Source organism: Aspergillus udagawae (assembly GCF_001078395.1).
Source record: "Aspergillus udagawae IFM 46973 DNA, scaffold_2, whole genome shotgun sequence".
NCBI classification, from domain to species: domain Eukaryota; kingdom Fungi; phylum Ascomycota; class Eurotiomycetes; order Eurotiales; family Aspergillaceae; genus Aspergillus; species Aspergillus udagawae.
Window position 1 is genome coordinate 4,111,960 of NW_025091265.1, and position 23,421 is coordinate 4,135,380.

Consider the following 23,421-nt stretch of genomic DNA (forward strand, 5'->3'; position numbering starts at 1 on the left):
CCGACCGAATGACGAGAACCAGGAAAATGGGCATCTCAACTATACACCTGGCTCTCACATATCTGATACAAACGGCCGATCGTACCTTCCACTGCCTTCCACTGGTCACCCATCCCACCATCATCGCCCTTCTTCAATATTCGAACCCTTTTATACTGTCCTGCAAAGATATGAGAATGCCAACGGACTGGTCAGTGGCATTTTTTTCTTCGCCAGGGTGAGCTTTTCCATATCTGACAAAATCATTCTGGGTTTTGGTTAATATATCCCTTATATGGCTTCGCAGTCCTCTGACACTGAACGAACTGGTGAGAATGAGCCTTTCATAGGTGCTAATGCCGATGTCGCTTCTTCGTCGCATGAGGAATTGCACTAGCTGGTGTAGGAAAATTTCGAGTCTTTGGATATGATTCTACTGATGGTGTCTATACTTGTCTGTTTGGGAGTTTATGCCAATAGATTTGTTGTTCGCAATGTGACGACCCCTACTATCGATCACCTTTTCTGCCATTGTTCTGAGCCTTCTGCCCTGATTCTCTGCACAGCGTCGTCTACTCAGTTAGTGATGTTTGATTAGTTTGCAGGATTGCCCCTGAACTCTTATACTGTTATACGTTTCTCTCTCTAAGTGCATAATTTTGCTTCTCATCTCTAGACTTGATATTCTACCCGACTGCCACCATGTCTTTTGATTTGCTGAAGCGCATGTCCTACGCAACACATTTCTTGGTAGTGAATATATATGGCAATGTATATTTTTCTTTTCGTCTGTTACAGTCCTCCTCTTTAATAAATAAAGGAAGTTACATACTCTTTATATGCTGGAGGAACCAGGGAAGGAACCGTGTACACCATTGTCGTCGCAGTATTCTAGTTAGCTATTGCTCAAGTACTACACTTAGATCGACTCCACCAGGTACGTTATTCAATCCCTTTTCTGATAAATAATCTCTTCAATAAGATAAGAAACACGAAAGCAAATAGATAACTCTGCGGATGACTGTATACATACCAAATAGAAAGTGCAGATAACTCAGGATTAACGCAATTAGTAAGGACTTAATGTACGAAAAGTAATCTAAACGGCCAGAGCCTCACCTAGGATTATGATCATGGGCTTTCAGAAACAATGCATACGACTGCCTCACTACATACTATTATACGCTCTGAGGTATTTATTGATAATGAGGTTACATCCGAGGCGAAGCAACCAGCTTAAAGCTAGTCATTATCGTCCAATGTAAGATCTTTGCGAGGACATCCCTGTCCAATTGTGGTCCTCCAGACGCTACTATATTTCTTGTTGGATATTGGCAAATCTAGTGAACTTGACCCTGGCTTAGATTCTCCGTAGGGATCCGTCCATAAATGAACAACCAGTATACAACCCTTGGATTGGATGCGGTACCCTGCTTCTGTTGGTTTTTGACTCACTTCTACGGTGACCGCTCATTTAGATACGACATAGATGGGTGGCCTAATCAAGCTATTCTCTGGGTATAAAGGCCAGGGGAGCGAGAGTCTAAACTACTCGCATTATCACAGCTTCCACTTTTCACCCAAATCTTTCGCAAAAGCCTGGGTCCATTGATTCTGCATACGCCGTCTAAGAAATCTCATCTATTACAAGTCCTTCAGAGCATTGACAGAACTCGCAATGAGAGTCAGCATCATCAGCATTCTCTCCCTTCTCATCACCAGCGGTCTCGCTATGGCTACAACCAGATACACCGTGCCTATCCCGGAGGGAATCCCTGTCCTCGAAACCCGCAAACAACTCAACGACATGGCAGACCAATATCCCATGGGAACCGTGGACGATAGAAACGGCGGCTACTACCTGCTCGACCACGATGGCACTGTGCTGGCCGTTACGTCTGACTCCCTCTGTGAGGAATTAGACGCCTCCATGGAATCAGCGAGAAAATTCCATGCCGATAACCTGGACGATGAGGCCGATGTTGCTCCTAGGGGCGATAATGCGGCTGCTTCTTGCTCTCACCCGCGCTGTCATACCCACGCTTTGTGTCGCACCTATAGTGATTGCCATGTTTGTTCGTCGAGCTATCATTGGTGTTTCTAAACCGTATTCACGATGCTGCTTGAAGGATGATGTCTTTAAGACAAGGGAAAATGGAATGAAGGCCATTTGACGGTTACATAGATTGATCTTGTTGCATAGGTGGTATTCAACATACCTGTGAAGTGGATGGATAAGAATACATTTGCTCTGGTTTAGGTAGAGAAACTAAGGTACTGAATCTAGTACAATTCTTCACATATTTTGCTACGATATATCAACGGGAACGGAGTCCCGGGGGAATACTGTACCCAGATAGTACCGGCTTCAGAAAGGTAGCTCATTTAGTAGCTCCTATACACTCCACCGGGGCCTCGAAACCTAGCTCACGCTTCCACTGTGAGAAATGCAACAAGTTTACAAAGAACTCGATCATCTGCAGGTGTGTTGCTCCTCATCCAAAAGCTTCCGCGCTTAACCAGGGTTATAGAGCCAAGAAGATCACGTAAGTAATTTTCGACAATGTCAAACGATTCGGACGCCAGGGTTCTTGGGAGCCATATAAATCTGCACTCCAACACGCAGTCTAGAAATCAATCCCTCATTGCCATCCAGCACCGCAAATGCGAATAATATCATGGCCCGGTTGCACATGTTCTGCATGGATATTGCCGCCCCCTACATCAAACCAATGCCGTGCACATACCGACAGCGATATTTTACTCCGCGTCGGTACTATACAGTCTTTCTCTGCATGGTACAACCTACTTGATCTTCCCGAGGTTCCTCCGTGAGGAGATATATCGGGAGTCTCGCGTTGAAATGCCCATGACCGCGTTCGAACTTTTGTCAAACACCACTTTCTTAATAGATGGCCGTAATGAATCTATCATTTGAGACAAATTCCTACACCTATGTCTCAGGATAGTCGCCTTGCACTGGAGCTTTCAGGCTGGTAATGACTGCGGTTCAAGCTTCAGTTACCATATGGGAGAATCGGCTCATCATGTACAAGGTGCCAGGACCATGCATGTGTCCTCTGGCATGGTCATAGATCGTTCAGCTAAGTACGGATTTCTGGCCGTAAGATGTAGGACGAACTCCGAGACGAGGCGAGCCTTACCGGCAGAAATGACTAGATCGCCAGACCGATCTCGCATTGTGGGTCACTCAAGAACCTACAATCACTGTACAAGGCAAAAGCTACTCGGACTGCATTACCCCGACCCCGCATCCCCGCATTGTCCAGCTCGTTTTGTTGTGCTGCTGATCTCGGACATCTTCCGGGTCGTCATACTCTTAAGTAGTCCTGCTTAAGACAGGGATGTGCACCGGTATCAGCAACCAACACGACAGACAACATGTCGAAATCTCCGACAGAACAGATAGAATTTAGGCAGACGAAATTGGAGAATGCCTCGGACGCCCTGTACGAGGCCTACGCCTCCAAGAGCCCCGAATGGCACCAACAGATGAGCCGACGCTTACTCCGAAAGGTGGATCTGCATCTCCTGCCCTTCCTGGTGCTGATGTATCTGCTGAACTTCCTGGATCGAAAGTATGTTTCCTTGCATCGACGTAAAATCAAGCTGACCGTTTCCGAAGTAATCTCTCACAAGCCCGGCTTGGTACATTGGAAAAAGACTTGGGGATGACTGGCACCGACTTCAACTTGGCGACGAGTATTTTGTTCGTCGGATACCTGCTCATGCAGCTCCCATCAAATCTGCTGCTGACGCGCGTGAAGCCGTCGTGGCTGCTGGGTGGAGCGATGGCGATCTGGTAGGTTCCCTCTTGGTTCGTCGGCTCGATCTGACCAGTCAGGGGTATTATATCGGCATGTCAGGCGGCAGCAACCTCTTTTACGGGATTGGTTCTGGCGAGGTTCTTCCTAGGGTTTGTGGAGGCACCCTTCTTCCCGGGGGCGATCATGTTGATGTGCGTATACACCTCAAGTCCATTATGCAGGTAGCTGATTCTGTAGGTCGAGTTGGTATACGAGGCAGGAGGTATGGCTGCAGTTTCTGCCATCAAGAAAGATACTAATCCAAGTAGCTGAGCCATCGAATTGCCTGGTTTTATGCCGGCAGCTCCCTGGCCAACGCGTTTGGCGGCCTCATCGGCGCCGGTGTCCTGGGCAATCTGCACGGGGCACACGGAATCGCGGGCTGGCGATGGCTGTTTATCATCGAGGGCAGCATAACGGTCGGCATATCGCTCTTCTCGACCGTCTGTCTTCCCAACTACCCGGCGACCACCCCCTGGCTGGACGAGACCGAACAAGCCTATGCTCAGTGGCGCCTCATCAACGATGCCGGCGAGGCCGATGATACAAACGCTGTCAGCATCAAAGACGCGCTGGCGATGGTGTTCCGCGACCGACGAATCTACCTCTTTATTCTACTACAGCATAGCTCACTTCTCTCGCAGACCTTCCAGTACTTCTTCCCGACGATTGTCAAGACACTGGGCTACGGGAGCATCGAGACTCTGCTGATCACTGCGCCAGTGTGGATCGCCACGTTTCTTGTCTCTCTGTTGGTGACCTGGACGTCTGGACGGACCAACGATCGCAGCTGGCACATCATGGGGTTGATGAGCGTGAGCGCAGTGGGTTGTATCATCTGCACAGCCACGACCAACATCGGTGCCAGGTTTTTTGCCATGTTCCTGTACGCTGCTTGCCCCTGATGAACGAAAAGATATACTGACGACTGCAGGATGCCCATGGGTGCTGTGTCAGCATACCAAATCATCATCGCGTGGGTAGCCAATTCCTTCCCCCGTCCGCTGGTGAAGCGCTCCGCGGCTATCGCGACGGCCAACATGATCGGAAACACGGCGACGATTTATGGTAGTTATATGTGGCCTTCATCTTCTGGACCGCGATATGTTCCCGGCGGGAGTGCGACAGCCGTGGTTGCGATTCTGGTGGCAGTGCTGACGTGGGTGATTCGGACGGTGCATTCCAGAATGAACAAGAGGCTGGAGGAGGAGGAGAGGGAACACGAAGTGGGGAATCCAGGATTCAGATACATTCTATAACAGGCTCCTAGTTTTGCATTATGGAAACAAAAGTGCCGACCAAATGCAGCTGAATCCAGGTGAATAGTGCTGCCTAGACAATGCGCATAAATCACCCGAAACGGCAAATGGAAAATGTTATTGCCTAATGCCCGGCTATGACAACAACAAATACTCCGGAAATCAGCCCTACATGACCCACATTCCCGGAGACGCCGAGCCATGAATGATTGGCAATTCTTCTGGAAGTTCCACTGTTCGGTTCTCTGCGCCATCCGATTCACGGAGAAGGCCCAAATGGAGATGGGTCGATGATTGCTCTACGGCTGTCCCGGAAGTATGTCCTGAGCCCAAGAACCGAGTATATCTACTACGCCAATCTTAGGTGTCAATGTTCTCTTCAAAATAGTCAGAGGCATCGACATGAAGGCCATTTTCACCCTTCTAACGGCCCTGGCCGTGACCTCGGCGACTCCCCTTGACTTGTCTATCCGAGCCCTCCCAAATGCTCCCGATGGCTATGCACCGGCGAATGTGTCCTGTCCAGCAACACGACCCAGCATTCGCGGTGCAGGGTCGCTTTCTCCGAATGAAACCGCCTGGCTCGAGATTCGCCGCAACAACACCGTCCAGCCCATGAAAGACCTGCTTAGGCGACTCAACCTCACCTCCTTTGACGCAGCGAGCTACATCGACCGCGTGTCCAGTAACGCATCTAACCTGCCCAATATCGCGATCGCTGTCTCCGGGGGTGGATACCGGGCTCTGACCAATGGAGCTGGAGCTATAAAAGCTTTCGACAACCGAACAAAAGGCTCGACGGAATCTGGACAGCTCGGGGGTCTACTGCAGGCTGCCACGTATGTATCTGGACTGAGCGGAGGAGGATGGCTCGTGGGTTCAGTGTATTTGAACAACTTTACGACCATCTCAGACCTCCAATCCGGAGGCAGCGATGGCGACCTATGGCAGTTTTCCACGTCTATCCTCGAAGGCCCCAAGGCAAGACACCTGCAGGTCCTATCCACAGCCGACTACTGGAAGCACTTGCTCGAAGCAGTCGACGGTAAACGCGACGCGGGCTTCAACACCTCGCTAACGGACTACTGGGGTCGCGCTCTGTCCTACCAGTTTATCAACGATCCGGCCGGGGATGGCGGGCCAGATTATACCTGGTCGTCCATCGCATTGACCGACACCTTCCAGCGCGGAGAGATGCCGCTCCCCATCCTGGTCGCGGACGGCCGGAATCCAGGCGAGCTACTAATCGGCAGCAACTCAACCGTCTATGAGTTTAACCCGTGGGAGTTTGGCTCGTTCGACCCGTCCATCTTCGGCTTTGCGCCGCTGGAATATCTCGGTTCGCGCTTTGACAACGGCCAGCTCGCCAGCGGCGAATCCTGCGTCCGCGGGTTTGACAATGCGGGCTTCGTGATGGGCACCTCCTCCTCGCTCTTTAACCAGTTCATCCTGCGCCTCAACACGACCGATCTTCCGGACCTGGTCAAGAGTGCCTTCTCCAAGATCCTCACTGGATTGGGCCAAGACGGCGACGACATCGCCGTCTACGCCCCCAACCCGTTCTACGGGTATCGCAATTCCACCGCGTCCTACTCGCACAGCCGCGAGCTCGACGTCGTCGACGGCGGTGAGGACCGCCAGAATATCCCCCTGCACCCGCTCATCCAGCCCACCCGTCATGTTGACGTGATCTTCGCGGTTGACTCCTCGGCCGACACGGCGTACAGCTGGCCGAACGGGTCCTCGCTGGTCGCCACCTACGAGCGAAGCCTGAACAGCTCGGGAATCGGCAACGGGACCGTCTTCCCCTCTGTGCCGGATGTGAACACCTTTATCAATTTGGGATTGAACACCCGACCGACCTTCTTCGGTTGCGATCCCGCGAACCTGTCCGCGCCAGCGCCCTTGGTGGTTTACCTGCCGAATGCGCCGTACAGCGCGCAGAGCAACACCTCCACCTTCCAGTTGTCGTACTCGGATTCCCAACGCGATGAGATCATCACGAATGGGTACAACGTGGTGACGCGGGGAAATTCAACTGTTGACAAGTCCTGGCCGACCTGTGTGGGGTGTGCTATTCTGCAGCGGTCGATGTATCGAACTAACACATCTATGCCAGAGGTGTGTAACAGTTGCTTCAAGTCGTATTGCTGGAATGGGACAGTGGATAGCAAGACGCCACAGACTTATGAGCCGAGCCTGGTGTTGGGGAGTAAGTCTAAATCTGCGGCGTACCGGGTAGGGCTGAACTGGCTGGTGGGTGCGTTTGCTGTTGGGTCGGCAATGTGGATGATAGTTTAAGTAGATGATATAGAATCTCTCTTGTTTGGCGCGTGGGTTGATGTACAGTGTGATTGTTGTAATCTGATGCGATCCACTCACTTGTATAACTCTTCACATTTTGCGGGGACAGTTGAGATGTGATCCTGCTGAATTTCTCGTCATACGGCACCTTCATTGGCACCTTCATTGAGAGCACTAAGAATATATAAACACAATCGCTTTGGAATACACATAAGTCAAACAACCCAGTAGAAGAAGAAAATGCCCTCAGCGGTATACCTAATCGGTAGTCTCATATTGTTATGGCTTTCTCCCAACCACACTCGCCCGTTATTGGGCCTCCATCAACAGAGCTCCCTAAGCCTCCGGTGCCATATACTCCTGGGTGGAGATTCACTATTAAATCACACATTTTCTCGGCCCCGACTCCAGTTGCGCAAGATTACTGCATCAACAGTAAAGGAGACAGGAAGGAAAGACGGCAGCTGAGTCCAATCGACCGATGTCTAAAGCACCCCCCCTTGCTTGGCAAAGAAGGAAACTATACAGCCAGCCTGGAGGTCATCGACGTCCTGAAAGGAGGCGATGGCCGCAATGCTCGGGTATTCACAGTCCGATTACTGGATTGTGTCAACATCTCAGATTTTTCCTTCAGGGAGGCACACGACTAGTTGCAAAAGTATACGACCCTCTCTACTTCAACGACGACGAAGGGTACCTCAACCCGTTCCTTGCATGGACAAATACTACACTCAAGAGCCCCATGCATATCTGGTTCTCAGCAAGTTTCAAGGTCGATGAATTCCAAGATACTACGGGTCCTACTCCTTAAGCCTATCTGTTGATTCAGTCCACACACGGACAGTTCGAATGATTCTGGTCGACCATATCCAAGGAATCACCATGGCAGATGCTGAACCGAGAAACTTCCCCCTGTCAGCTCGCCAATGTATTCTGAAGTCCATTGTGGACCTCGAAAGCCGGATCTACGAAAAGAACATTTTACTCACCGACCTCGAGCCGCGAAACATCATCATAAGCTCGTCAGACAGCGAGCAGCCCCGTGTTGTGTTCATCGATTTGCACATGCTCTTTTCAACCGCAGGCTAGATGATCCTGTTTCGTTCGAATTGAACGATTTTCTGGGGGAATACATTTCACCCCTTCTTCGATGGAACGAAATCAAAGGCAGAGGATATGCTTCTTCAGATTGATTGGGACTGGGATGCCTGGCTCGAAGCCGAGTTTGCCCATACGGCTGCAAGCATCACGCCCGAGATGCGAGAACGATGGTCCAATGAGTAACTAGTATCATGATCGTACCTGGGGAGGCTGCAAGGTCAAGATGATATAGCAACAACCACCCAGAGAGCATCCATTGTTGAACACCATAGTATAGATGAATTCAAAAATCATGGCTCTCTACACATATTACCTATACGAGAGAGCCAAAAAAAATATTAGAAATCTAATTCAACGGCGAGATTAAGCAGTGGCTATTCTATAGATATACAATATTTCGAGGTGGGCCGATCTTGGTTAGAGTTCTAAATCCAGGTGGATAATGGCATGCAGTAGTTTATCGACTCCAAAAGTGCCAAGCTTTTTCAGTTTTTCTTTACCATATTCGTTGCCATGTCGTCCGGGACAATACTCGACTAGGAAATAATCCTTGGTTTCCCAACCATTTTCATTGATCGCTAATGCTATTCCAGTTTAATGTCAGGAGTCTCTCTGTAATTAAGCAGACACTTCTAGCCGTATTCCCAAAATATAAACAGAGCTAGTCCGTTCAGTTAATCTCTGACATTTCTTCAGAATGGCCACGTTCGACGTACTTCGCGTTCAAGATTGCTATTACTTCCGATAATCCCAACTGCAAATGAAAAGCATGCCTCCTGTCAAGAAGGTCTTTCCTCTCCCAAGCCGTTTACGGCTGACTTACAGTTTAATTGACGTAACAGTGTGCATAGGCAATTATCATCGGCGGTGGCCCAGCCGGACTCGCAGCGGCGATACGCCTCAAACAATATAATGGTGTTGATACGACCGTCTACGAAATCCGGCCGGAACCGACCACACTAGGCGGCGCAGTGAACATCCCTTCCAACGGCTTACGCCTCATTCATCGGCTGGGCCTGTATGAGGAGCTCTGCGCCCGAGGGTCCTCCGCCTCGCAGCTCACTGTGCACTCCATGCAAGGCGCCGTTCTGGCGGATTTTGATATGGCAGGATGGAGCCGCACTAAAGTGGGATTTGGTTTCATGCGCGTCTTGCGAACCGACCTTGTTGACGTGCTCCTGGAAGCGACCAAGCAGCAAAACATCCCGGTTCACTTCGGTAAACGTATGGAACTCATTACGGAGGACGATAATGGAGTCAAGGTTACATTCTCCGATGGCACAACTGTGTCTTCTGATCTACTTCTTGGCTGTGACGGTATTCACTCTGCAGTCCGCTCGCTGCACGTCGACCCAGCAGCAAAGCCGGTATATTCGGGCATTTCCAACATGTTCGCAATACTGCCGACATCTCGCCTGTCAGGTAGCAATGGAGCAATACCTCCCGCTTTGCACGCCACATTGACCCCTGAGGGACTTCTGGGACTAATGCCGTGTACCGCCTCTGGAGACCATTTATACTGGTTCTATTCGCGTGAGATCCCAGTGCCTGATGGGGGAATCAACCGCGAAGGGTGGGAAGAGTTCGGCAAAAGAGCAGTTGATGGTTTCAAGCAGAATGTACTCGAGGTAATTCGGAGCGGGACTGGGAGCTGGTTGGATCTATTGCGCGACATCATCCGTAAAACCGATACTATCAAATTCTACCCCATATACAAGATGCCCACGACTGCGGCCTGGTCCACAAAACGCTGCTTGCTCATCGGTGATGCTGCGCACGCAATGCAGCCACATGCAGGTCAAGGCACCTCGATGGCCTTAGAGGACGTCTTCTTGCTTTCACGGCTCCTGGAAGGCTCCACGGGTTCGCTGATCGAACTATTCCGGGCCTACGAAACCATTCGCAGACCCCGTGTCGAGGCAATCGCTCGCCTCTCAAGTGAAAATGGAGAGATACGGAAGAATGCGAGTCCCATCGGGTTCAAGGTTAAGGAAATTGCAATTGGGTTGGGGTTCTGGTTATACAAATTGGCGGGGTTGCAGAAGTGGGGAATCGGCATGCAGCAGAAAGAGTTCGTCTACGACATCATGGACGAGCCCCTTCCATCGAGGAGCAATGATAATTGAGGATGCCCAGAGGTTGTGTATCAACCTTGTATTTGCCTGCTACTTGACTGTGTGTTAGCTCCCTAGAATCACCTGAAGAAAAGAGCATTCATTAACAACAGACTTAGCCGACTGTCCAAATGCCGTACTTTTCAAGGGCCCCAACTCTCAAGCAGTGAAATTACCAGTTGAATTGCTAGTAGGCAAATTTCAGTGACTCTGGGTCAGATTCCACAAAAGAGATTTGGACCGAATCGAACTTTATCGGACAGGGCTACCTGTTGTACTTTGCCAGACGCCTCACAGGATATTGTACATCCTATGACAATAACGTCGCATTTGGCGGTAACCTGGTCTACCCCGTACTACTATTGGTTCTCAGACGTCCCCTGGCTATAAGTAAATTTATGACCAGTAGAGTGAGAAAAAGAAATCCGCACTGAGATAATTTGCCATTGTCAAGGAGAAAAGGGAAGAGAGCAAAGTCGTCGCTGGACACAGAAGCCAAGACTTACTACAAACGATGACAATTGTTGCGAACGCAGCTTATCTGGTTATTTTTGGTATTCTCTTAGAATTTCAATCTTGCATTGGAGCTCTACACTCTGGATACTTTGTATCCCGCATACAATAGATGTCCTTTGTGCTTCACTCGCAACTTCGGTCCACGAAAGTATAGACGAGTCGTCCCATTCGGTAGTTGCCCTTGGTGTCCGTCATCACTATGCGACGGACATACCGACGCTGCCCGTTGATCATTTCAAATCCCCAGACCTATGCATAGCAGTTAGAACCGATGACTTTAAATACGGCTCTAGTACTGAAGCCTGAGTTTGTTCAACTTGGGGTCACCTAACCTGTTCTGCGATCCACTTCGGTTCCTGGCTGCGGATTACCACCTGGATCCAGAGCCCGTCCGTTCTACCTTCATGAGGTTCGGTTGCCTGCGCTTTCTCAACAAGGAAGCCGTCGTAAGGCATGCAATTCTCATCAATTTCCGCTCTCAGGAATTTCCCAATGTTTGGGTCCTTAATCTCCGCCCGAGTCTCCACACATGGAACTGGTCTTGCCTGGGTTGAATTGCCGATAAATCGGGATTGTACGACTGTTTTCCCAAAAATGTGATCTTCCTGGGGATATTCCAGCCAGTCCAAGTAGCGGCTTTCGGTCGTCCCACCCAAGTTGGCGTTGGTTGACTGGCTTATAGCAATTTGACCAACCGCGTTTCCGGTGTGAGGACTGGAGCCTTCGAATTGTCTCATTTTAACGGTAACTTCTGTCATACCTATGGCCTTCCGCACGACCCAATTTATTCCTTGCTATGGATAAGGTCAGTAAGCGAAGAAATATGTTTTGTTGCGAGAAATACCAATGCAAGCAGCGGATCAGAGTCGGTCGAGAGTTTTTTGTCCTTGATGAACCGTAAACGTCAGTAAAGCAATGGTCAAGCGAGACATTGTAGGTCACTAAGATATGGTTAGTGCCACCCACCAGCATCCATGTTCCAGTTAGATTTTCAATCGAAATATCACTCGGGGCGGCCATGTCGATGGTCTTGTATTTCACAATGGAACTTGGTTTATCAACAATGATCTAGGGGAGATCCCAGCTGCAATATCCGAGTCTTTAAATGTTAAAGCTCACCAGCAGTCGGTTGGATTTGGCGAATTCATATCTCGCCTAACACATGGGTGATCCACTTGATGGTGAATATCGATCCTCAAACAAAGATACTCGATGCGGTAATAAATCGAGACACGGACAGAAACCTTATCTTTGTAAGGGGATTGATTTACGGATTATTTCCCATGAAGGAATTTCGCCGAATATTGCCAATTTCCGAAAACATGTGATTCAATCTGTACGTGCCAGAAACAATTGCTGAGCATTTTGCTTTAGATTTAAGAAGTATAGCCGGCAGTATTTGTTGATAGTCAGCTTCACCTATCGTCTCAATTTGGGAAGCAGGCTTATCCGCGTAACCTGTTTGAATTTACGCTACCTCATACAAAGAAAGAAATGGACAACAAGACATCGCATATTCTTCTGAAGGGAGGAACGTTACTCATACATGATGAACATGACCGAGTCATTCCAAGAAAGTTGGATTTGCTGATTCAAGATGACCGCATCGTTCGAATCGACCATGACATTCAGCCTCCTACAGGAACCAAGACAGTTGACTGTGTTGGCTCCTTGGTCTCCCCTGGGTTTATCGATACTCACAGACACTTGTGGCAATCTCAACAGAAAGGTCTTCATTGCGACCAAATCTTACTTGATTACTACCATTCTGGTACGATCCAATGCCAAGCGCCTCTCTTCTTTTTCTGGGACCTGACAAACAAAAAGGGAATCTCGCTAGCTCACATTATGAGCCAGATGATGTCTTCTGCGGTGTCTTGAGTAGCTGCATGGAGGCAATAGACGCCGGAACAACGACTGTCGTTGATCATGCTCATGTCAATTACTCTTCTCAGCATAGTAAGTCCTCGCTTCCAGTTATTCTCCTCATATTTGGCAATACGTTTCACGCGGTACTGACCAGAATTAGACAAAGAGGCAATTCGTGGGCAAATCGCCTCAGGAATCAGATCTATATTCTGTTACTGTGTGCATCCGCGCGTCTCCACTTGGCAGCCAGAACTCAAACTCGACCATGAACTTCATTTCGATGCAGAAATGGACGATTTCAGACGGCTAGCCAAGGAACAACCTTTTGGCCCAAATGGAAGGACTAGACTCGGATTTGCGATGGACACGATGTTTGTGCCACCAAAGGTGTTAAAAGACGCTTTCAACATAGCTCGTGAACATGGCGTGCACATGATCACATCTCATGTAACCCGAGTAAGCATGATGGACAGTGAGTTTATTTATCTATGCTTTACCTTCCTTGCTGGCCCTTTCAAAACGACTCTTATTTGACTCCTTGTACGTCTCACTAACTGTCTCGTAACAAAGACATGCCATCCGCATTGGCAGTGCTGAATGATAACGGGCTCCTCGGACCTGACGTGTTGTTGTCTCACGGCAACAACATTACACGTGAGGAGCTGGGTTGGATTGCAACAAGCAATGCCCATCTCTCGAGCACTCCCTTGTCAGAACTACAAATGGGCCACGGTTACCCGATCTGCCTCGAAGCAGATTTTCTACCGTTCTCTTCCATTGGGACAGACTCTAACAGCATCTGTACTTCATTCATTCCAGCACAGGCTAGAACAGCCCTACAGACTACACGTGCGCGACAGATGGCAGAGAACATCAGAAATGGTACATGGGATGGCACCATCGGTCCTAGGGCCGAGGATGCATTCAATCTTGCGACTGTGCTTGGAGCGCGGGCTATCGGCCTTGGAGACGAAATTGGGAGTCTCGCGGTGGGAAAGAAGGCGGATATTGTGATATTCCAAGGCCAAACACCGACGATGATCCCCGCCAGTGAATATGATCCTATCGCCGCCATCATACTCCACAGCTCCGTGCGGGATGTCCAAACAGTCATCGTCGATGGTGTAATTCGTAAAGAGAATGGCAATTTATGCCAAATCAGCATTCCTGCTGATATTAAAGAGAATGATGAAATCAGTGCCAGTGAGAGGGAGTCTCTTGGGTGGAAGGGCGTTGCGAAACTTCTGAGAGACAGCCGTTCGAAATTGGAGGAAGTCAAATCAACGATTTGCGATGAGGACGCAGCACGGAATGGACTGATCAGGTCATTTTTGGGCGCAATGGCACACGCAAGCAGTGCAGAATGAAATTCTGATTGCTTCCAAGATAGCGCATACCAATCATACTAGCTGATTTGGTGTCTTGTCTTGCAACCTGACTTAACATGCATTTCTAAAGCGCTGAGCACTCGATTCTGAATATTATCCCCACCACTGTACATAAATATATTAAACACAGAAACTTCAAATCTCTGCCGTTTACCACCTTGCCGCGAGCAAAGATGTTGAAGTCTACGTACCTCGCGGGTCACTGTAGTAGTCTTTCAATTACACTGCCAGTAGAGTTATGATTGAAGTGCACCTTCTTGCTGGTTCCGTCCATTTAAGGGTTAATATATCACTCAAGAATGATATGTGGAATCCCCGATCTACAACTCCCTTTCTAAGTGAATCTTCTCCGTTGAAGTCGTGCGAAAAACTGCAGTCCAGGACATCTGGGCGCACTCTAATCGACTCAAGCACCGGACTGAGTCTGCTTTCAAAGTAGTTATGCATACGCATGGGGAAACAGTTCTCAATATTACATCATTCGGCCCAAAAGGGTAAATTACCGTTACTCGAATTGTGCAATTCTCAGATTTCGACTGAAATAATGCCAAGAATAGCGAGGTTCCGCTCTACATTTGTGCTGAAGAAGCACATGTAGGGGAATGTTCCGGCCCTCGCCTGGCTTCAGTGACGTTGGCTGGCGACAACTAGTCCATGTTTGTAGATATTCCGGAAATTCTCAGTACAGGAACCCCGACAGATTGCTGATCTGTTCTGCTATCCACGGACAGTATGGTGATAATTACGCCTTTTATCTCTATAAGGAAATATACCGCGCAGAGAAGATATAATTACTGCTGATAGCTGAGTCTCATAAATCTGTCCTACCTCTACTGGACGAGCACGGCACTGGAGAATCCTCACAAGCTATACTCTCACGCCTTGGTTTGTTCACCATGACCGCTACAGGAGTTTTCGTCGACGTCGTGGGCCTGTCCTATTGTAGTGGGAATACCAAAGGCACTACATCAAATGACTTCGTTTACAAATATAACCCAGGGGCCAAAGTGACTTTCTCTATTGGTGAGCTTGTCCTGGGTCACTGTGAAGGCAGACCCACGACGACCATATCGAATTTAATGCCGAATAACATCTCAATTTATGATCCACGGTCCGTGAATCGGGCACGGCTGCTGTTCAGCCTGTCCGTTGGCCAGGGCTTCGAAACGCCAATCCACATTGACCGCCACGTATGTCTGAGATTTTCTATTGGGACTTCACTCTCGAGGCAATTGATCATCGTTTTTTAACATATGTCGTGCAGGTTGAAGCTGTGATAAATCAGCACAAGGACGAAATCAACCTGGACTCTGAAAACTTAAGTGACCTAGACCGGCCTCTCCAAAAAATCTGCGATATACTCGGCCTTCGTCCTAAGTCTGTTCACCACACCCGAAATCATCTTCGCCGGGAGACAGCAGGTTTCAAGGTCCTGAGAGACTTCCAAATAGCATCCCCAGATGGTGGATATGTTTTGGCCGACGTCTATCTTCCCCTGCAGCCCAAGGGACGATTCCCGGTTCTTTTGAGCTGTACTCTATATGGACGGCGAATCCCTTGGGGAGGTCCAGACTTGAATGACGACCGGGATATACTGGCTTTTGAGCTTGCAGAGGACGAGTGGCATTCTACAGAGGCTGGCACAGAACTCCACCTACCGGACAGGGGGCCGTGGTCAGAATATTTCAGGACGCAGCGAGGGTTTGAGAATATCGCGACCTTCAACACCTTCTCCTATGTCCCCAAGGGGTACGCTATGGTGAAGATGGACCCCAAGGGTGTGTCAGAGACGCCTGGTAGACGATGGGAGCCTGGTCAACTTGCCGGTGACTTCTATGCTGTTTGCGAATGGTGTGCGAGTCAACCATGGAGCAATGGAAACGTCGCCCTCGTTGGCAGCTCTTATGGAGCCAACACACAGTGGGCCGTGGCAGGCCTTAAGCCAAAAGGGTTGAAATGTTTCGTTCCTTATGCTAGTAAGTCTCAGTCTCAGCGGGGTCCCTGGTGTCCAAGGAGGATATTAGCTAAAAGACTGGCAGCCGATGTTGACTCCTATCGAGATGCTGCCTACATTGGGGGTGTCCCTTCAACACTCTACCTTGAGAACTGGTTTGCTCGTGTCCGAGGGGTGTCTCCTAAATGGCAGGATCACCTGGACGTGGAAAACATCATGAACAATAATCCTACATTTAATACAATTTGGGCAATGTTGGAGTCCAAACCAGAAGCTTCGGTAGAAATTCCTTGCTTCCTTGCTGCATCCCAAATATTCATGATCCATGGGCGCGGCGCCTACGAAGCTTGGATGGCGCGTCGCCCTGATAATACCCATCTGCAGCTGGTCGATTCGGACTACTACTCGTGGCCGAATCGGGAAGCGGCTGGGAAGATCTTGGAGTTTCTAAACCACCACCTAAAAACTGAAGACTGCTTTGCTCCTGAGCCAGTAGGAATCCAGATGCGCCTCGGAAATCAAAAGTGGTACTGGCGCAAGGAACCGGATTGGCCGGTCCCGGGTACAGAGTATATCAAGTGGTTTCTTCATCCTGACCAAACTTTGACAACCACGCCGCCAGCTCTGGGAACGACGGAAAAGCGCTTTACATACTCCGCTCACAAGCCCTCTGCAGGAAATTCAGGGGTCAGTTTCTATTCGCTGCCTTTCGAAGAAGATGTCGAGATGGCAGGTCATTTTGCGGCAACGCTGTGCATTTCGTCAACGGCTCCGGATGCAGACGTCGTCGTCCTTGCCTGGGCTATAGATGAACATGGCCGTGCTGTTGCTTACGGGGCAAACAGTAGTGAGCCGGAGCCACTGGCAAAAGGCTTTCTGCGCGTCAGCCATCGGAAGACCGACCCAGAACGATCTCTTCCGTGGAGACCATGGCACACTCACCTACAGGACCACCTGTTGCCGCTCCAGGGACCGAATGACGTGGTGGAAATCACAGTGGAAATAATGCCTGCTGCTGCTCGTATCCGGAAGGGCTGGTCTCTACGCGTGGATATATGCCCATCCGAATATCAGCCAAATCTCCCGGGATACAAAGCCCCGTCAATGAGACTCTGGTACGGTGAGACTCATGATCAGGATGCTCTTGATACTGTCCATGTCGGTGGCAGTCGTACCAATTTTCTTATGTGTCCAGTTGTGCCACGCAGCGAGAATTACCCTGGATGTATAACCTAATCAGACTGTAGTTTGGAGCGGGTACGAGCTATTCTCAAACATTTGGCGCTTCCGGATATTCCATTCTTGTCAGCCAATGCTTATGCCTCAGGCAGTTAACCCGTCAGATAGTTGGTAGTGCGCTAGTCCAGATAGGGAGTTTTTCCGAGCCAATGGAACGTGCCACTGGCGACCGTCCGCATCGTCTCCTTGTCTTATGCATCCACACGTCCAAGCGATAAATGGCTGGTTGGCTGCATATATTAGTCTCTCTTCCTCTCTCGAGCTCTCCATAGGCCAGTACCAATCTAAAATATAATTCCAGTGATTTCAGGATGGCCGACCAAGGAAAGCGGATGTATGGACAAAAGACGGTTAGGTGGGTGCCAGGAAAAGGCTCAGGAGCGAGGGTTTGCGATCGGTGCACTGAGTGAGTGAACAAAGACAAACGCAGCTGTCGCGGGAGAACGCTAACGCGAGCAAGGAAAAAAATCAAATGTATCCACCGAAGTGCTGGCAGTACCATGAAGCACCTCTAACTTGGATGGTAGGCGATATGAATCGACCGAGATGCTCAGCTTGCGACCGATCCACCCAGACGTGTACCTTTAGTCGCACTCGCAAGAGACCCGGTCCGCCCAGAGGACCCCAAAGACAATCCAATAATGTGGTAGAACCAGACTGCTTCAATGGTTACCTACTCTTTGTTTGCAATCTGCGACCTATGGCTGATTGGTACCCAGAGAGCTCATCCACTTCCAATGACTCCCGCACTGCTCCTATATTACATCCATCCCCCGGTGTATTCACTCCCTCGAGCTTTCTAGATTCGGCTACGCAAGCAACTCGAATAGATGCTCAGGGCACCGCAGACTTCCTAGATCTCCATTTCTCGCTGTTCCATTCAAAGCGCCGGAGTGAACTGTAAGTTGCGGCTGGCGTACCAACAAGATTTATCTAAGATCAAGGCCAGGGCCCAATTCTTCATTTCTACTGTTAACGTATGCTTTCCTCTGTTTCAACACGATACATTTTCGAAATCGCTGGAAATTGAGCATATTCATCACTTGCCATCCGTCGTCTATGGCATCTCCGCTGGACTGATCGGGAGCCTTAGTATGCGGGCGGAAGCCAATATTGATAACGAGTTAGGGCAGTGGGTTCACACTAAGCAAATAAAAGCCGACAGTATCATCGATCCGAAGGCGCTCTATGAATGGCAAGCTGCTTGTCTGCTGGCATGGTATGGATTTCATCAGCGGTTTGGCACCGAAGACGAAATGCACATGGTGGTCACTACTTTGGCCCGCAAAGCGTATTACTTTGGCCTGCATCAAATTGATAGCCCAGGAAACCGGAGCTGCTACGGCTGGGACCTCCTAGATGAGTCCAGGCTGGAAGATTGGCGTCGTGTGTGGTGGTGCGTCTACATTCTGGATTCATATTCTAGCTTCTCAACAGCAACACCGACGCAAGTGGAGGCCGAGAGTATCCAGACAGCACTCCCCCTTGACCCGACAGATACAGACAGCAAACGCTCTCAATCGACGAAGATTTTCCTGCCCTCTAAGCTAGAGGATCTGCCCGCCGTTACTCAAAATATTGGGAAAGGCCTCGTAGATAAGGGCTTTGGTCTGCATATGGCTGTGAACACACTACTGAAAGCAGCCATAAAAATCCATCGGCTCAGCAAGCAGAGCTCCGGCGCTTATATCTCTGAGCGCATATCTGCATTAGAAGATCACCTGTCTGCCCTGCAATTATCACTGCCGCCTTACTACATGCGACCAATATCGGACATAATCGGTGGCGAACAACTTCCTGGTTTCAACTCACGCCTTCAGACCCAACTCAAAGTTCATAGCATTCGACTTATCCTTGGCTTTTCTGACATCCGAATGGATATGAGCCACTGGCATTCCAGGTGGCAGGAGAGCTTGGAAATTTGCTATCGCATGTTCGAGGTGATCCAGCACTGGGACTCACAGTCCATCCTTACCGTCGACCCTGCCATCTGTTTCATCGTCGCGTCATTGTTCGTGATGCTGCATCTTCATAGCCTTTCAAGCGCGAACTCAAATGGGGTATTACTTGCCCAGCTTACACGGCGGAAAGAGGTAGTCCGCCTATTTCTGCAGAACTACGCCTCGTACTGGAAACTACCCAGATTCCTGCTTGGTAAGCAAATTCGCTTAGACACCAAGTACAGGAATTGTTCTCTTTTTCTGACTTGATACCATACAGACTGCTGCACTACGTTTACGCACAAAGTCTCAGGCTCCCTGAGTGCTGAAGATATCGTTCGAATTTCGGACCACCTTCAGGGACCGTTGCATCAAAAATGGCTGAGTTTCCTGTCTCCCAGTCCGGAAACCCTCGATACTTTGGATTTCGATAATTTGATGCATTTTGGCTTGGATGCGTCCATACAAGATATCTTTTCGTTCCACGGAAGCGAATCGATACCAAACTTGGCTGACAACTCTTAACTGGCTTGGATTGTAACTTGCCCTCTACCTGCGAGCGTTTATACTTAGAATATTGTATTACTAGTATGGATATTTTGTGTGGTAAGGCTTTGTAGTTTCTAATTATAGTCAGTAAAAAAGGTACTTCCTTGCAACTTACACCACAAGCAGTAGATCAAAGGATCTTCTACTAGATGATCTGACTGACTGTCTTATTAATATCATCAAGATAGCTCCAAGTAGTAATTGTAGTATATATAAGGTTTGTCTACTACCGCCTAGTTGAAGACTTGTCGATAAGAAAATGCCCCACGTCGCAGATCGACAGCTGGATGGATGTGTTGCCCTGACGATGCCCAATCCCCTTGCTTTCTCCATCCACCCCCAACTGAACCTCATCGTACCCATCTTCGAATTCTCCCACAGGAATCATGTCAATATCGGCAGTTCCATATAGGGAGTTCATTCGCCAGAAAGAAGCCGAGTTCTTTTCCTTGATTGATCAAGGAGCCATTTCCCCATGGCTGTTCCCGCATGATTTTGTCATGCTGATCATTCCCATTTTGGTCCTGCTGGTTCCCAACAATGGCCAGGCATGGGTGGTCACCCTTAGACGCACCACGTTCGGACTCGTATGCTCCCTTGCGATCAAGAGCCTGCTGTATACGCGATGTCTCACTGGCGGAGGCTCCGTCATCGGCTTTTACTATGTCTTTGTTGTCATCTGGACTGCCTTACTCCTTCTCTTCAAGGACGTCCAGAACGAGTGTTTCCGGGTTGAGCGATCGTCAAAGGGGACGCTCTATTGGCAAGGCTATCCGGACTCAATGTGCCATCGTCTAAGCTGGCTACTGGATATGTTCAGCAGTCTGCGTGGGGCAGGCTGGAACTGGAGGATTCCTGGATTATCTCCACGTCCAAAGATCAGCTCCGAACACCAGCAGACATACACAGACGGCAAGGAGTTACCCCAGGACGCGCCATCGTCGACTTTTCTTCGGACCTCTTTTCTGAGGACAGCTCGCTACTACTTGGTTATGGATTTCTTGAAAGTCCTCACCATGCTGGACCCCTACTTCTGGGGGCTCATCGATGCTGCTCCTCTCTACCCCCTCAACCGGATATACCACTTCTCGCCGGCACTCTTACGCCTCTTCCGCGCAGTCGTAACAGTGCTCTGGATTCGCACGATCATGGCCTATATAGCCTCCATGGTGCCTCTCATCCTCAGTGTGGCTGTCACTGTCTGCCCGGCTCTTATCAAATGGACCCGTATACCCCTCGACGCATTGTGGTTATATCCTCCTCTATTCGGGAGCTTTTTCAATTTCAAAGCAGTCTTCGACTATGGCCTGGAAGGCTGGTGGGGGCGACGTTGGCATCAGGCGTACCGATATGCCTTCTCAGAGACAGCGCGTCATGTTGTTCCCAGCAACTTTGCAAATAATGACATGACCAGGTTTCTAAGGCATTCTGTCGCTTTTCTGTTGAGCGGACTGGTTCATTTCTGTTCCGTCCATACGCACTTTGTCCCGATGGACTCTGCGCATGTCGGAGCTCTACTCTTTTTTATGCTGCAGCCGCTGGGTATGCTCGTCCAGAGAAAGCTACGGGGGGTATTATTCTCAGAAGGAAGTATCACCTGGAGAGCATTTAACGCCATCTCGACATATGTGTGGTTATACCTTGTTATCGGACCTTTTTGCGATGGACTGGCTGCCGCTGGGACTTGGGCGTACGATGAGCCATGTCCGATCAGTATTATTCGAGGATTGGGCTTGATTGAGGGAGAGAGCTGGTTCGTGGGAACGAGAAGATATGTTCGGATGTGGACAGGGGAGAAGTGGTGGCAGACTGGTATTCAGATTCTTTGATTTTCTGTGTGTTCGGTATAAAATCATGGTATGCATAGGATAGACATGTGCTCAGTATAAAGTCATGAATATAGATAGGAAAGCATCGGGCGGAGATCATTTAGTTAGTTAATGCTGATCACGTCATCGCGGGGCATCAAAGCATGAATCTTTGCAACAACTTCATCCGTCCATCAATATCATAAACCACTACCATGGGTTCATCATCTGCACAGTCATTTACAACTATTCCTGTTCTCGACTTCTCGCTATCCGCATCGCCAGACACAAAACCTCGTTTCCTCTCGGAGTTGCGGAATGCTGTGGTCAATGTGGGGTTTTTCTATCTTATCCACACCCCAATCGCGCGTCATGTCCAGCAGGAATTCATCGAAAAGTCTCTGGCAGTATTTGATCTACCGCTAGAAAAGAAACTGGAGATTGAAATGGTCAACAGCAAGCACTTCCTGGGCTATTCCCGCCTTGGTGCGGAGACGACCGCCTCCAAAACAGATTACCGGGAGCAGTTTGATGTAAGCGGCTATAGTCATAAAGATACGAAGTAGGCTAATGATGGTATAGTTTGCGACGGAACTTCCAGCCCCCGGACCAGATGAACCCCTGTACAGAAACATCCGGGGGCCAAACCAGTGGCCCGATGAAACCGCCATCCCGGGCTTCCGGAAGGCCATCGAAGCCTACCTAGCTGAAATCCGTCCTCTGGCAGAGGCATTCAAGTCCTTTATTGCAGAAGCACTGGATCTCCCGTCAAACGCTCTGTACCCTTTCTTCGACCAGCCTCCACAGCACAAACTCAAACTGATCAAGTATCCACCGCCCAGCAGCGCTGCCCAGGCGCAGGGCGTCGGCGCGCACAAGGACTCAGAATTCCTTACCTTCCTGCTGCAGGCGACCCCTCACTCAGGGCTCGAAGTGCAGAACAAATCCGGGGATTGGATCCCCGCGCCGCCGCTGGATGGCTCGCTGGTGGTGAATATCGGGCGGGCGCTGGAGGCAGTCACAGGGGGCGTGTGCACGGCCACCACGCATCGAGTGAACTTACAACCGGAGAATTTCGTGGATGCGGACGGAAAACCACTGGGTCCAAGGTTCTCCTTTCCTGTTTTCCAGGGGATGAGTCTGGAGTTGTGTGCGGAGGATATCCACCTGGATATTCCGGCGCATATTAGGGAGCTGGTCAAGGATCAGCAGGTGCGCTCGGATGCGGAGGCTACGTTCAATAAAGCGTTTCACGGAAAGACCGGCGAGGGAACGCTGATCCATCGGATCACGAGTCATCAGGATGTGGGACGACGATGGTATCCGGAATTATTGGAGTGGGCATTGAAGGAGAGGCAGGGTAGTCATTGACTGGACTCTGCAGGGAAGATACTGTATGTGATGCAACAGTCTCGGTAGACGCAATAGCAATCCCCGAGTATTGTCAGCATTTGATTATTCCGCGAGTCAGTGACGGACATTGCCCGTCCTCGTAGACAGTACAAAGCGCGTTTCATGCGGCATTTGTCTCGACAATTCCACCCCATAAAGTGACGATCATATCTATATGTGGA

The 23,421-nt window shown here is 49.6% G+C and overlaps 9 protein-coding genes across 9 annotated transcripts; 8 read left to right on the forward strand and 1 right to left on the reverse strand.

The window, feature by feature from the left end:
- Positions 1–1,657: 1,657 nt before the first annotated feature.
- Aud_003753 (uncharacterized protein) lies at positions 1,658–2,083 on the forward strand (the record flags this gene model as incomplete). Its single annotated transcript, XM_043288700.1, has 1 exon — positions 1,658–2,083. One exon carries the CDS (start codon positions 1,658–1,660, stop codon positions 2,081–2,083), a length of 426 nt encoding a protein of 141 aa, XP_043144635.1.
- Positions 2,084–3,381: 1,298 nt separating this feature from the next.
- Aud_003754 (putative MFS transporter) lies at positions 3,382–5,065 on the forward strand (the record flags this gene model as incomplete). Its single annotated transcript, XM_043288701.1, has 6 exons — positions 3,382–3,578; positions 3,626–3,802; positions 3,845–3,958; positions 4,005–4,029; positions 4,076–4,692; positions 4,741–5,065. The coding sequence occupies 6 exons, from the start codon at positions 3,382–3,384 to the stop codon at positions 5,063–5,065; spliced, it is 1,455 nt and encodes a 484-aa protein (XP_043144636.1).
- Positions 5,066–5,467: 402 nt separating this feature from the next.
- Aud_003755 (lysophospholipase family protein) lies at positions 5,468–7,366 on the forward strand (the record flags this gene model as incomplete). The annotated part of the gene is made up of 1 exon (XM_043288702.1): positions 5,468–7,366. One exon carries the CDS (start codon positions 5,468–5,470, stop codon positions 7,364–7,366), a length of 1,899 nt encoding a protein of 632 aa, XP_043144637.1.
- Positions 7,367–9,239: 1,873 nt separating this feature from the next.
- Aud_003756 (FAD-dependent oxidoreductase) lies at positions 9,240–10,596 on the forward strand (the record flags this gene model as incomplete). The annotated part of the gene is made up of 2 exons (XM_043288703.1): positions 9,240–9,257; positions 9,322–10,596. The coding sequence occupies 2 exons, from the start codon at positions 9,240–9,242 to the stop codon at positions 10,594–10,596; spliced, it is 1,293 nt and encodes a 430-aa protein (XP_043144638.1).
- A 627-nt stretch (positions 10,597–11,223) lies between these two features.
- On the reverse strand, positions 11,224–11,837 carry Aud_003757 (uncharacterized protein; the record flags this gene model as incomplete). The annotated part of the gene is made up of 2 exons (XM_043288704.1): positions 11,224–11,349; positions 11,433–11,837. The coding sequence occupies 2 exons, from the start codon at positions 11,835–11,837 to the stop codon at positions 11,224–11,226; spliced, it is 531 nt and encodes a 176-aa protein (XP_043144639.1).
- A 1,420-nt stretch (positions 11,838–13,257) lies between these two features.
- Aud_003758 (uncharacterized protein) lies at positions 13,258–14,336 on the forward strand (the record flags this gene model as incomplete). The annotated part of the gene is made up of 2 exons (XM_043288705.1): positions 13,258–13,441; positions 13,540–14,336. 2 exons carry the CDS (start codon positions 13,258–13,260, stop codon positions 14,334–14,336), a joined length of 981 nt encoding a protein of 326 aa, XP_043144640.1.
- A 917-nt stretch (positions 14,337–15,253) lies between these two features.
- Positions 15,254–20,015, forward strand: Aud_003759 (uncharacterized protein; the record flags this gene model as incomplete). Its single annotated transcript, XM_043288706.1, has 6 exons — positions 15,254–15,547; positions 15,622–16,333; positions 16,397–17,482; positions 18,270–18,450; positions 18,500–19,704; positions 19,771–20,015. The coding sequence occupies 6 exons, from the start codon at positions 15,254–15,256 to the stop codon at positions 20,013–20,015; spliced, it is 3,723 nt and encodes a 1,240-aa protein (XP_043144641.1).
- A 410-nt stretch (positions 20,016–20,425) lies between these two features.
- Aud_003760 (wax synthase family protein) lies at positions 20,426–21,868 on the forward strand (the record flags this gene model as incomplete). The annotated part of the gene is made up of 1 exon (XM_043288707.1): positions 20,426–21,868. One exon carries the CDS (start codon positions 20,426–20,428, stop codon positions 21,866–21,868), a length of 1,443 nt encoding a protein of 480 aa, XP_043144642.1.
- Positions 21,869–22,062: 194 nt separating this feature from the next.
- Aud_003761 (isopenicillin N synthase family dioxygenase) lies at positions 22,063–23,218 on the forward strand (the record flags this gene model as incomplete). Its single annotated transcript, XM_043288708.1, has 2 exons — positions 22,063–22,380; positions 22,430–23,218. The coding sequence occupies 2 exons, from the start codon at positions 22,063–22,065 to the stop codon at positions 23,216–23,218; spliced, it is 1,107 nt and encodes a 368-aa protein (XP_043144643.1).
- Positions 23,219–23,421: the final 203 nt, after the last annotated feature.